Source organism: Phoca vitulina, unplaced genomic scaffold, assembly GCF_004348235.1.
Source record: "Phoca vitulina isolate PV1807 unplaced genomic scaffold, GSC_HSeal_1.0 scaffold37, whole genome shotgun sequence".
NCBI classification, from domain to species: Eukaryota; Metazoa; Chordata; class Mammalia; order Carnivora; family Phocidae; genus Phoca; species Phoca vitulina.
In genome coordinates, this window is record NW_022589740.1 from 16,700,520 (window position 1) to 16,715,234 (window position 14,715).

At 33.2% G+C, this 14,715-nt stretch overlaps 1 protein-coding gene across 3 annotated transcripts in view; it reads left to right on the top strand.

Annotated features, from left to right (window-relative positions):
• Window positions 1-14,715, top strand: part of VPS13A (vacuolar protein sorting 13 homolog A) — a 267,298-nt gene that overhangs the window by 172,036 nt on the left and 80,547 nt on the right. For all 3 annotated transcript variants that reach the window (XM_032427535.1, XM_032427534.1, XM_032427536.1), the window contains exons 40-45: window positions 1,730-1,822; window positions 2,735-3,091; window positions 4,219-4,320; window positions 5,618-5,776; window positions 5,946-6,201; window positions 7,521-7,681. In XM_032427535.1, the coding sequence (XP_032283426.1) occupies window positions 1,730-1,822; window positions 2,735-3,091; window positions 4,219-4,320; window positions 5,618-5,776; window positions 5,946-6,201; window positions 7,521-7,681 (1,128 nt within the window). The remainder of the gene's footprint in view (window positions 1-1,729; window positions 1,823-2,734; window positions 3,092-4,218; window positions 4,321-5,617; window positions 5,777-5,945; window positions 6,202-7,520; window positions 7,682-14,715) is intronic.

Consider the following 14,715-nt stretch of genomic DNA (forward strand, 5'->3'; position numbering starts at 1 on the left):
ACTGTGTCTTATTGTTGTCTGGAAAGCGGAACTCCTAAGTGACAAACATGGATATAAAGCTAAGGAGATTTCTGAGCTGCCTGATTCGAAGATGTTGCCTGATTTCTTATTGGTAATAGTAAAATGCTAGAGCGGAGAGATGAATTGAGGAAGAACAGTTAAACAAAAAGAACCAGAGAACCAGGACTTTATGATTTTGATATTTCTTAGCCTTCCAAATGGCAGAAGATGCTTAAAGTCAGAAATGGCTGTCAAAAATGTAGCATAGAGAAAAGACTGTGTAGATTGTATAAATTTTTCCTAAATCTTAGGTCAAAAAATCATAGTGTTCAGACACACAGAGGGCCCTTTCAGATCTTCTCAATCACACTGAGGCTTCTAGGAATCATAAAGGTGTCATCCTTTAGCTGTCTCAGCAGGAGACCATGATTATCTCAAAAAGATGAGTGGATGTTGTTTTTGTCTAATGGAGTAAAACCTTGTGAAATTTACAGAAGGCCCTCAAGGTTCTTGAGTAAATGATTTTAGCAGAAACACTGCCGGCATGGACTGGGAGGGACAGGGAGTACAAAATGGAGAGTGACTCTTTGGACCCCCAAAATCCTACTGGTGGGAAGCAGGATGATAAAGCTACTGGGTTACAAATTTATGCTACCTTTTCTAGAAAAGGGAGGATGGTTCAGAGGGTAGAGGTGAGAGCCACAGACAGTTGTTCCTAGTCTTTGAAACCTTATCAAGAAACTCATGGACCTGGCTGGATCTCAGGTTACTTTGGGCTAGTGACTTCTTTTGACCTTCCATTTTCCCCATTTAAACTGGAATATCTGTAATGTTATCCTGTGACTGCCCCACCATTCTATGTTGGGAAGATGGGAGCAGATACCTCCTCTTCCTTTCACAGATCGTGAAAGGGAAATTGTGCCCCAGCAGCTGTACTTAATAGATTACACCCAGGCACTTCATCAGCACCTGTGCATGATTTAGATTTTAGACCTTGAGCTGATCAGAGATGAGATTTTGGATTTTTGCATCAGTGAGAAATAAATATAGTTTTTCCTATATGGATTATTTTGTTTCAACTTTATAATGGAGAAAATTTTACTATATTAAATAAAACACATGGATGAGATAAAATATGGATGAGAAGTGTCTCATCCATATATGATGAGATAACAGATTTAGATGATGAGATTTTAGACTCTGGGCTATAATGGTATGAGGCTATTAGAAACCTTAGGAGGTGAGTGAATATATTTTGCATTTGAGACCGATGTGAGTCTTTAGGGGCTAGAGGGGAGAATTCTACCACAGAGAAAACTTCAGTTAATTTATGATTATATTAAGAGTTATTTAGTAAATCTAATGTATTTATAATTTTTTCCTCATCTTTTGTAGCTTTTCCTGTATAGATTATTTTGTTTCAACTTTATAATGGAGAAAATTTTATTATATTAAGTAAAATAAAATACATAATACAAGTTTTATGGGGTTTTTGTATATTTAAGCATATTTAAGATCTTCTTTGACTTAACTGTTTTATTAGTATTGCTATTGTTAATACTTTCTATTAGAAATGATAAGTATAAAAGAGAATTGTGTCATTGAGTCACTTGTGTTTTTAAAAAGTTACTTTAACTAGTTTTTTTAACATAGCTGTTACTGGGAATGTCTTTAAATAAAACTATTTTAGAACAACGTTAATTTGGTGGTATTGAATTTTCTCTCGTAGGTTTTGCAGCCCTGTGACTTGTTCTATCAAGCTACTCAAATAGGTACAGAACCACAAGTGATTGATATATCAATAAAGTCCCTCACACTAAAGGTAAGTTAAAATGTAATCAGTTATTCATATCTTTAGGGCATCTTTTAAAAAAGTAGTAAAACCTAGAAATAAGCAATTATTATATCTTTTAATTGTTAAAGAAAAGCCAAAAAAATAAGTCTTTTAATTGTTAAATATATCAAGTCTTTAAATTGTTAAATAATATTCCTGTTTAATTGTTAAAGTTTTAACAATAAATTGTTAATTGTTAAAATAAATTTTAAATGTCATTTAAAATTAAATTTTAAAAAAGTTAAATAATACTTTTGCATGAAAGTATACATGCAAAAAATGAAGCAGTTATATTTTTGAAAGTATTTTTATGTGACACATTATTTTCAGTGTATTATTTAATACACATTTGAATGTTGTGTATTTTATTATTGGTGTGTGACTTCTTCTGTAGTTAACATCTAACATTGCGATGGTATACATAGTTGAACTTACACTTAGTCAATCTAATATCTGTAAGATTCAGGTAAATATTCTAGAAATTGAAATTAGGGGCACCTGGGTGGTTCAGTCGATTAAATATCCAGCTGTTCCTTAACTTCGGCTCAGGTCATTATCTTGGGGTCATGGGATTGAGCGCCACATCAGGCTCCGCACTCAGCAAGGACTCTGCTCCAGATTCTTTTTCCTTCTCCCTCTGCCCTTTCCCCAACTTGTGCGCGTGTGCACAATCACTCTCTCTCTCTCTCTTTCTCTCTCTCTCAAAAGAAATAAATCTTTTTAAAAAATTGAAATTAGTTATAAAATTTTTATAGGCAATAAACTATTTTATGGTAGTAATATTAGTTTAATATTAATTCTTCACGATCCTTCAGCAGGTATATTTAAGATTTTTTGAAGTACCTAATTTTTAAAAGTGGTATGGGTAGATTTTTCATTAGCTTAAATTTTTCCCCTTAGGTTTCACCAGTTATCATAAATACTGTGATTACCATAACATCAGCACTTTACACATCCAAGGATACCATCCCACAAGAAACTACTTCTTCTACAGTACATTTATGGGAAAAGAAGGATACAAAGAGTTTAAAAATGTGGTTTCTTGAAGAACCAAATGAAGTTGAAAACAAAGCTCCCACAACTGAATTGATACTCAAAGGAGAGATGATAAGAGTGAACATTGATTCTATTTTTATAGTTCTTGAGGCTGGAATTGGTCATAGAACAGTGCCTATGCTGTTGGCAAAGTCACGTTTTTCAGGGGAGGGCAAAAACTGGAGTTCTTTGATAAATCTCTACTGTCAGCTTGAACTAGAAGTAAGTATATGCAGTATTTTTCCAGATTTTATAACAAATAATGCTACACATGGAGTATTTTTGGTATCTCAAATAAATATTTTAACTAAATTTATTGTAAATATGAATGTTGGCTCACAGTACTTTTGGAAGCAAGTATACAAATTTATGCCCTTGATATAGTTGTTTTTATGTGTACATTATTGTAATATAAACTTAACTTGGGTATTTCAATTGATTTTATCAACTTAAAGGTGATGTATTAATAAACAGTGTTGATTAAATTCAATATTCTTATTTTTAAGAATTGAATATCTTTTTTCCTTTAAAAGGATAATAGACTATTTATGAATCTCTTCTAAAAGAGTAGTAGAAAGAATTAGAAGGATATGCCTCATACTTTTATATAGTGCGTTATCTTTAGGGAGTATCTACAAAGATCTTTCACATTTTTGTGAGAGTACTTTATAAGGGAGATACTTGTTTTGAACCAACATACATTTTGCTTCAGAATTTATCTACATAGGATTATCTCCAAAGATATTTTGGTTTAAGTTATGAGTTTATGTCTAGTGAAAACTAATTGGATATTCTGCTAATTTGTATTAATAAATATGAAAATTTATGAGCTGATTATTTGTGTGTTGATAGAAAAATACACACTAATAGAGGTAGAACTAACTAGATATCAAATTTTGAAATTCTAGCTAGATTCTGTATATTTTGTGGAGGGTATGATCTAGGATGTCCAAGAGATTCTGAGAGTTCAAATAAATAAGCACTTATTGAATTATAATTCATCATCAAGAGATTTCAAAAAATCAGTGGAGGTAAGCAGATCTGTTTAAAAATATCAATAATACATGATAAATGGACGCAGTTTTTGATACTTAGCCCAGTCTGGAAGTCAAGGAAAGATGCTTAAAAGAGAGTTTTGTCTGGATTAAATTGTGAGGACTAGACTATGAAGTTAGCCAGGTGAGGAAAGTGCTGAGGGAGTGTGTATAAGAAACTTAAGGAAAGGCACAGAGAACAGTTTTCATATAAAGAAATAGCAGAGCCAAAGGGAATAGTGGTGGGAAACAGCATGGAAGATCATTTTAGAAAGTATAAGAATGTTTTATTTCAAAATTTAATTCTCTTTCTAGGTGCATTATTACAATGAAATGTTTGGTGTATGGGAGCCTTTGCTTGAACCCTTAGAAATTGATCAGACTGAGGATTTTAGACCATGGAATCTTGGAATCAAGGTATATTTGAAGTCTGAAAATTGTTTTTCAAAAACAAGGTCCATACCACACAAAACAGTTTAATTTTAATAACAACAAAGTTCAAGTTTTCTCATTATGAGTCTTGCCACATACTTCCCTGTTTGGCCTGTGAGTGTAATTTTTTCAGAACCAAGACCAGTGCCTCCTGTGCTAATACAAATAATTGTGTAACATTTATTGTGTTGTAGACACTGTTCTAAATAATGTATTTTTACTTGAACCCTTACAGCACCCCTTTGAAGTTGGAGTTTTAAACTCCATTTTAACATGTGAAGGAACTGAGACTAGAGAGCTTTAGAGCCTTCCCTAAAGTAATACCTTCAAAGTGGAAGAGGTTGCATGCAGTTCTGGCTGCAGAGTCCCCGCTCAGAACCACTGTGTTAGATGCCTCTAGCATCTTCGTGTAGGTTGTTGTCTACCCTGAGTTTCCTTTGCCCTTAGAAGGGTGTATATATAGAAGAAAGGATACTATTACTTGTTTCTCAGATACATTGTAAATTTATGTAATCCTAAGTATCAGGACCTTTAGATGGATGAAATTGTGCTTCAGAGCAGGAAACTGAAGAATTGCTAACATGTCTCCTCTCTAAATAATGATTCAGTCACCTGCAGACAAATTTTCAGTGGTTGAAAGCCAGTTAATATAACAACTAGCTTGTCCAACCTTTTATATTAGATTACTTCATTTATTTTGTACATATTTCAGATAAAGGACTGGATAAAGGAACTTCTTTGGTGTTTTTTAGGTCAGAGTATACCTGGGCATGGATCTGTGAATCCTAAAAAGTGGTAGATGGTATTGAGTCTCAGGAGTCGTAGGTTCTAATGGCACTGTTCTGCAACTGTTTTTGGACTTTTTTAAGTCCCTGGATTTCTAGTCTTTATTTACCCATAGCCAGTAAACCTAACTAATAAACCAAATGATTTTTCTTGTTCTGAATGTCCGTGAGCTATGAAGTATGTGCTTGTAATTTTCATTCAGATGCCACAAGCATTTAGTGATTATAGGGTTTATTTTTCCTTTTGAATTGTGCTTGCCATTTTAGTATCACTGAGGATGAGAAGTATTTTTCCTCTAATATTGCCCCTGTCCTGTGTGACCTTAGTTGGCAGATATCCAAACAATTCCAGTAAGGCAGTGGAACTGATAAAACCTATTGTTGTCTCTCATGTTATTATTGGGATTTGTCTAGTTTGTTTTTTTCTTTGCAAAATGAGTAATGTGTTCCTAGGAACAAATTTTCCTTATATTTCTATAATTTATGTGTCGTTTTAGATGAAAAAGAAAGCAAAAAAGGCCATTGTTGAGTCAGATACTGAAGAAGAAAATTACAAAGTGCCAGAATATAAAACTGTTATCAGTTTCCATTCAAAAGACCAACTAAACATTACATTATCCAAATGTGGCCTTGTAATGTTAAATAATTTAGTCAAGGTAAGAAAAGAAATTTGAAACCTTAAGTGTTGGTATACTAGTCTGAGCTAACCTTTTTTTTTTCATTGAATAAAAAGTTTTTTATTAACTTAGTTATTTGTCATACGTCTGTTAGTGTTCTGCTTGTCATTTAGTTTTCATTTTATTTACAATAACTCTTCCTTATTAGGCATTTACAGAAGCTGCCACTGGAGCTTCAACTGTCTTGATACGGGATCTAGCGCCATTTATGATTTTAAATTCTCTTGGACTTACTGTCTCTGTTTCACCAAGTGATTCTTTTAGTGTACTTAACGTTCCATTGGCAAAATCATACGTATTGAAAAATGAGGAGAGTTTAAGTATGGACTATGTGGGAACCAAAGACAATGATCATTTCAATGCAATGACCAGCCTAAGCAGTAAACTCTTCTTCATTCTTCTCAGTAAGTGTTAAATTATTTTCCTGGGGCTTTAATTTCTTTTAAGTTACATTTTTTACATCGCATTTTACTCGTATGTAGTATCTTACAGGTTTTTAAATCTCCTTCCAAATAGGTCAGGAATTTTGCTTTTTCTTTTGCCTGGCTTTGGTTGCTTGTTGTCACTGTATTTTTGTATTCCAAATTGTGACTTTATCTTCTGTGTTATCTAGGGCATGGTAATTCACTATTTCATATTTTTGGGAGGAAAAAGATTTGATCCTGTCCTTACTCAGTTTTTTGTTGTTTCAACCACATTTTGTATAATTCAGAATATTCCACTAGTTTTACAGCTGAGTGAATCCAAAATAAAGTTTGAAGTCATGAAAATGGCACACTATAATGGTTTTTGGGTTTGTAAATGGTTTTTATTTTCTGCCTGTTGAGGTGGAAGGTTGTTCTTTTGTCCTTTGTGATTCTCAGAAGTGTTTCGTTTTCATGAGAAACGAAAGTAAAAAATTCTTAATTGTCATAATATTTATTCATTGTGAAGTTACCTAGTCCTAAAGTCTCACCCACACCCCTTTCTGATACTCTGACATTTAAATAATTAGGGAGAAGGGAGGGAATTTGAAAGATTAATAAATGAAGGGGAGGGATACTAAGACTGATACCTAGTGCTTTCTCCTGGTCAGGAAATGTTGCTTAACAATGGCCTTGTCAGTGAATTGCTCTCGTCAATTTTACTTCACTTGTTTGAACTAACATTTTTACGGAGTTGGGGATGTATATGTAAATAAGTAATTCACATCCCAAATAAAATGCAGTATGTATATTAAATAAATGTATAAAATATTGTTTAATCGGGTCTTAGATACCATAAAGTATCATGGGTTGTTGGAATAATGAAAAACTGAAATTTTGCAGCTACTTTGGTAATTGCCAGTGACTGCCTACAGGTATTAGGCTCTGGTTATTATGACAGCAAACCAAAGATCAGTGTTTGTATATTTTATAATAATTTCTCTTGTCAGTTTGAAAACATACTATTCACTTAGGTTAAACTACTGAATGAACATTTTTTTTCAATTAAAAAATTTTTTTGTTAAGTGCTTTGAAGGTTTTCGATGACTGCTGTGGGAATGTATTGTGGCTTCTTAATATATCCCTTTATATAGATTATACAAAGAAATAGCCCTTTTTTTATAGTCTTATATCTAAAAACTTTACTGACTGTTATTTACGAGTTAAAGAAATTATCTGATGTATCTGGCATTTAACATCTAGTTAAGATTGATATATGATTAATAATAAAAACTTTCCAACATATATATTCCATTTAGCACCTGCTAACCACTCTACTGCTGATAAAATCCCTTTAACAAAAGTGGGACGACGACTGTACACTGTAAGACACAGAGCGTCTGGGGTTGAAAGATCGATTGTTTGTCAAGTTGATGGAGTGGAAGGAAGTAAGAAGATAACAATTCGCTCCCCAGTGCAGGTACAAAATGATCCTTTTTTTTTTTTGTAGGGTCATATTATGCATATTTGTGTGTTAATAAAAAAAGAAAGCTAGTTACTACCAAAAGAATATAAACTGTAATAGAAATACAATTAATATAAAAAAGAATTATTATTACCAGTAATGTACTACTTTAGTATGAATCGTGGTTCAGTACTTCTTGTAACTTTCTATAGGACTCTTCCTATAAACTCTTTTTGGACTATTATTCTAAAACACCATCAATATTTTGTTTGTAGGTCTTTGTGGTATAGGGTATATCCTTTGATTTTAATTAGAAAATATGAGGAAAAATATTTATGTCTTTATTGAGGTCAAACTGATGTACAATAAACTGCGTATATTTAAAGTTGATGGGTTTGGACATAAAAACAGACCTGTGAAACCTTCATCACAGTGAACATGCTAAACATATTTAGCACCCCAGAAAGCTTCCTCTCTTCCTACTCCATTCTTAGACAGCCACTGATATGTTCTTATCGTATACTAGTTACACAATATAGAATTTTAGGTAAATGGAGTGGAATACAAAAAGGAGTATGGCTTCTTTCAGCATAATTTTGCATGTATCAAGTTCTGTGTATTAATATTACATGTAGTTACATGTTGTTGCTGATTAGTAATCTATTAAATGGATATTCCAAATACTGTTTTGAATGAATCTGTGTATATGGTACGAAGTAAGGGTTAAGGTTTATGTTTTTCTGTATGGCTATTCATTTGTTCCAGCCAAGATTATCCTTTTTCCGTTAAATTGCCTTGACACTTTTGTCCTTAAAAAAAAAAAAAAGTGATCATTATCTTTATGGATTTTGTTTCAGAATTCTCTTTTCTGTCATTGATCTCTTTATCTTTATGCCAGTACCACATTGTCTCATTGCTATTTTATCCTGAGTCTTGAAATCGTTGTCCTGCCTATTCATTTTCAAAGTTGTTTTGGCTATTCCGAGTCCATTCTATTTCCATTTAAATTTTAGACTTAGATTTTCAGTGTTTCTTACAAAACAATGATTAAATTGGCATTTTTACATATTTCTGATTTTTCATTGCTAGTAGAAGTATAGCTGATTTTTATATTAACCTATATTGTGCAACTTTACTAGATGCACTTGCTTGTTCTAGTAGCTTTTTCGTAGATATAGTTTTGATATCTGCAGATAAAGATTTTTTACTTTTTCCTTTCAAATCTGGATGTGTATTTTATTTTACCTTTACTTGACTGTTGCACTGGCTAGAACCTCCAATACAATATGAATAGATGTTCTGAAAGCAGATGTTTTTGCCTTGTTCTCAGTCTTAGCAGTAATGTATTCACTCTTCCATCATTAAGTATGTTTTGACTTGTAGTTATTTTGTAGATGATCTTTCTTAGCTTGAAAATGCTCCCTTCTTTTTCTAGGTTACTGAGTTTTTATCAGAAATGGATGTTGGATTTTGTCAGATGGTTTTCTGTTTATTGAAAGGATTTTTAAAAAAAATAATTTATTAATGTGGTGAATTACATTGATTTTTAATTGCTGTATTCAGTGGCAATTGATTTTTATTTTTAATTTTTTTAAAGTTTTAAAATTCCAGTACAATTAAGTACAGTGTTATTCAGGTGTACAATATAGTGATTCAGCAGTTCTGTACATTACTCATTGCTCATCATGGTATGTGTACTCTTAATATCCTTCATGTATTTCATTCATCCTACCACACTCCTCCCATTTGTTAACCACTAGTTTGTTCTCTATACTTGAGTCTCTTTTTTTTGTCTTTTTTTCTCTGTTTTGTTTCTTAGATCCATGTGAGAGTGAATCATATGGTATTTGTCTTTCTCTGGCTTATTATATTATATTTAGCATTATATTCTGTAGATCCATCCATGTCATTGCAAATGGCAAGATTTCATTCTTTTTTATGGATAATATTACATTGTTTATATATACCACATCTTCTTTGTCCATTCATCTATTGGTGGACATTTGGGTTGCTTCCGTAATTTGGCTATTGTAAATAATTCTGCAATAAACATTAGTGTTTTCATATTCTTTGGGTAAATACCCAGTAGTGCATTTACTGGATCATACAGTAATTTGCTTTTAATTTTTTGAGGAACCTCTGCACTGTTTTCTGCAGTGGCTGCACCAGTTTGCATTCCCATAGATAGTGCATGAAGGTTTCTTTTTCTCCACATCCTCACCAGCACTTGTTGTTTTCTGTGTTTCTGATTTTGGCCATCCTGACAGGTGTCAGGCAGTATCTCAATGGTTTTGATTTGCATTTCCCTGGTGATTAGTGATGTTGAGCATCTTTTCATGTGTCTGTTGGTCATCTGTATGTCCTTTTCGTAATTTGTTCATCTCTTCAGCCTACTTTTTCATTGGATTATTTGTTTTTTTTTCTGGTGTTAAAATGTATAAGTTCTTTGTGTATTTTAGATACTAACCCCTTACTGGATATGTCATTTGCAAATATCTTCTCCCATTCAGTAGGTTTTTTAGTTCTGTTGACTATTTCCTTTGCCGTAGAGAAGCTTTTTTACTTGCCGTAGTCTCACTAGTTTAGTTTTGCTTTTGTTTCCCTTGCCTTAGGAAACATATCTTGAAAATTGTTGCTACTGCCAATGTCAGAGAAATAACTGCCTGTGCTCTTCTCTAGGATTTTTATGGTTTCAGGTCTCACATTTAGGTACTTAATCCCTTTTGAGTTTATTTTTGTGTATGATGTAAGAAAGTGGTCCACTTCCATTCTTTTTCAAGTAGCTATCCAGTTTTCCCAACACCATTTGTTGAAGAGATTGTCTTTTCCCCATTGCATATTCTTGCCTCCTTTGTCATAGATTAATTGACCATGTAACTGTGGGTTTATTTCTGCGCTTTCTGTTCTGTTCCATTGATCTATGTGTCTGTTTTTGTGTCAGTACCATACTGTTATGGATTCTCTGGCTTTGGTAGCTCTTGAAATCTGGGATTGTGATAGCTCCAGTTTTGTTCTTTGTCAAGATTGCTTTGGCTATTCGGGATCTTTTTTGTTTCCATATTAATTTTAGGATTATTTGTTCTAGTTCTATGAAAAATACTGTTGCTATTTTGATACAGATTGCATTAGATCTGTAGATTGCTTTAGGTGGTATCAACATTTAACAATATTTGTTCTCCCAATTCCTGAGCATGGAGTATCTTTCCATTTGTTTGTGTCAGCTTCAATTTCTTTTGTCACTGTTTTATAGTTTTCAGAATACAGGCATTTTATCTCCTTGGTTAAGTTTATTCCTAGGCGTTTTGCTATTTTTAGTGCAATTATAAATGGAATTGTTTTCTTAATTTCTCTTTCTGCTACTTCATTATTTTGTATACAAATGCAACAGATGTCTGTATATTAATTTTGTATCCTGTGATCTTACTGAATTCATTTATCAATTCTAGTAGTTTTTTGATGGAGTCTTTAGGGTTTTTTAATATATAGTATCATGTCATCCACAAATAGTGAAAGTTTTACTTCTTCCTTAGATTTGGATGCCTGGTATTTCTTTTTCTTGTCTGATTGCTGTGGCTGGAACTTCCAGTACTATGCTTAATAAAAGTAGTGAGTATGGACACCCTTGTCCTGTGCCTGATGTTGGGGGAAAGCTTTAGTTTTTCTCTACTGAGATAATGTTAGCTGTGGGTTTCTCATTTATGGCCTTTATTACATTGATGTATGTTCTCTCTAAACCTATTTTGCTGAGGGTTTTTATTAGGAAGCGATGTTGTACTTCGTCAATGCCTTTTCTGCATATATTGAAATGATCATATGGTTTTTATCCTTTCTCTTGGTGATGTGGTATATCTCTTTGATTGATTTGTAAATATTAAACCACCTTTGCATCACAGGAATGAATCCCACTTGATCATGGTGAATAATTTTGTGTGATTCATTGCTGGATTCAGTTTGCTAATATTTTGTTGAGGACTTTTGCATCTATGTTCTTCAAAGATACTGGCCTATAATTCTCTTTTTTCTAGTGTCTTCATCTGGTTTTGGTATCAGGGTAATGCTGGCCTAATAGAATGAATTTGGAAGCTTACCTTCCTCTTTTATTTTTTGAAATAGTTCAAGAAGAATTGGTATTAACTCTTCTTTAAATGTTTGGTAGAATTTACCTGTGAAGCTGTCTGATCCTGGACTTGTGTTTGTTAGGATGTTTTTAATTACTGGTTCAGTTTCATTGATGGTAATCAATCTGTTCAAAGTTTCGATTTCTTCCTGCTTCAGTTTTGATAGGTTATGTTTCCAGGAATGTGTGCACTTTTTCTAGGTTGTCTGGTTTGTTGACATATAATGTTTCATAATATTCTCTTGTAATCTTTTGTATTTCTGAAGTGTTGGTCATTATTTCTCCTCTATCATTTCAGATTTTGTTCATATGGGAGTCCTCTCTCTCTCTCCTTTGATAAGTCTGGCTAATGGTTGATCAATTTTGTTGGTATTTTCAAAGAGCCAGCTTTTGATTTCATTGATCTATTTTTTTTTAATTTCCGTTTTGTTTATTTCTTCTCTTAATCTTTATTCTTTCCTTTCTTCACTGGTTTTGATTTTTGTTTGTCCATTTTCTAGCATTTTTAGATTAAGTTTAGTTTAGTTTTGTTTTTTTGTTTTTTTAAAGCATTTTTTTAAGATTTTATTTATTTGAGAGAGAGCACACAAGCAAGGGGAGGGGCAGAGGGAGAGGGAGAACAGACTCCCCACTGAGCAGGGAGCCTGATGTGGGACTTGATCCCAGGACTCTGGGATCATGACCTGAGCCAAAGGCAGACCCTTAACCAAGTGAGCCACCACCCAGGTACCCAGGTTATGTTTTTTATTTGAGATTTTTCTTGCTTCTTGAGGTAGGCCTGTATTGCTGTAAACTTCCTTCTTAGAACAGCTTTTGCTGCATCCCACAGATTTTGGACCCTTGTGTTTTCATTTTCACTTGTCTCCATATAGTTTTTTATTTCTTCTTTGATTTCTTCGTTGACCAATTCATAGTTTATAGTAGCATGTTATTTAACCTCCATGTATTGGTGTTCTTTCCAGATTTTTTTCTTGGGCTTGATCAGTTTCGTGTTACTGTGGTCAGAAAAGATGCATGGTATGACTTCAGTATTTGGATTTATTGAGACTTGTTTTGTGGCAGTATGTGACCTATCCTGGAGAATGTTTCATGTGCACTTGAAAAGAATGTGTATTCTGCTGTTCTGTGATGGTATGTTCTGAATATATATTAGATCTATCTGTGTGTGTGTGTCTTTCAAAGCTACTGTTTCTTGTTGATTTTCTGTTTGGATGATATATCCATTGATGGAAGTGGGGTGTTAAGCTCCCCAAGTATTATTGTATTACTATCAATTACTTACTTTATATTTCTTAATAGCTGCTTTATGTATTTGGGTGCTCCCATGTTGGGTGCATAACTATTTACAATTGTTAAATCTTATTGTTGGCTTTTTCCCTTTATGATTCTGTAGTGTCCTTCTTTGTCCCTTGTTACAGTGTTTTAAAGTCTATTTGTCTGACACAAATGTTGCTACCCTGGCTTTCTTTTCACTTCCATTTGCATGATAAATGCTTTTCCATCCTTTCATTTTCATTCTGCATATGTCTTTAGGTCTGAAATGCTTCTGTTGTAGGCAGAATATGGATGGTTCTTGCTTTTTTATCCATTTTGTTGCCAAATGTCTTTTGATTGGAGCATTTAGTCCACTTACATGCAAAGTAATAAATAGATACATATTTATCACCATTTTGTGACTTGTTTTATGGTTGTTTTTGTAGTTCTTTTATATTCCTTTCTTTTGCTCTTTTCTCTCACGGTTTGCTGGCTTTCTTTAATGATATACTTGGAATCCTTTCTCTTTATTTTTTGCCTACCTATTACAAGTGTTTGATCTGTGGCTACCATTAGGTTTATATATAACATTTTATGCATATAACAGTCTATATTAGGTTGATGGTCTCAAGTTTGAACCCATTTTTTAACCTTTTTTAAAAGCACTAAATGTTTACTCCTCTCCTCCCCACATTTTAAGTATGTGGTGTCATACTTTATATTCTTTTACATTGTGAATCACTTGACTTATTTTTATAGATATACTTAATTTTACTGTTTTTTGTGCTTCTCTTACTCTTCCTTATGGACTTTCCTTCGCACTGAAAGAGTCCCCTTTAACATTTCTTATAAGGCTGGGTTACTGATGATGAATTAATTTAATTTTGTTTGGGAAATTATCTCTCCTTCTATTCTGAATGATAGTCTTGCTGGATAGAGTATTCTTAGTTCCAGGTTTTTTTTCTTTCAGCATTTTGAATATATCATGCCACTCTCTGTGGCCTGCAAAGTGTCTGCTGAAAAAATCAGCTGATAGCTTTATTGGATTTCCCTTGTATGTAACTGTTTTTTCTTGCTGCTTTTAAGATTTTCTCCTTATCACTATTTTTCCCATTTAAATTACTGTGTGTCTTGGTGTGGACCTCCTTGGGTTGATTTTGTTGGGGGCTCTCTGTACCTTCTGGATCTGGATATCTGTTTCCTTCCCCAGATTCAGGAAGTTTTCAGCTATTATTTCTTAAAATAAATTTTTGCCCCTTTTTCTCTCTCTTTTCTTCTAGGATCCCTATAATGCATATGTTATTGTGCTTGACCATGTCAATGAGTTCCCTTAACCTATTCTCATTTTTCATTATTCTTTTTCTCTCTCCTGTTCAGCTTGATTGCTTTCCAGTGCTTTGTCCTCCAGATCATTGATCTGTTCATCTGCTTCCTGTGGTCTACTGTTTATTCCCTCTAGTGTATTTTTAATTTCAATTACTGAGTTTTTCATCTCTGTTTCTTTTTAATGTTTTCTGTCAGTGTTTTTAGGGTCTAACTGAGACCCTCCTCTTTCTTCAAGTCCAGTGAGTATCTTTATGACCATTACTTTAAGTTCTCTATCAGGCATATTATCTCCATTTTATTTAGCTCTCTTTCCATGATTGTCATGTTCTTTCATATGACCTATTCCTCTCTC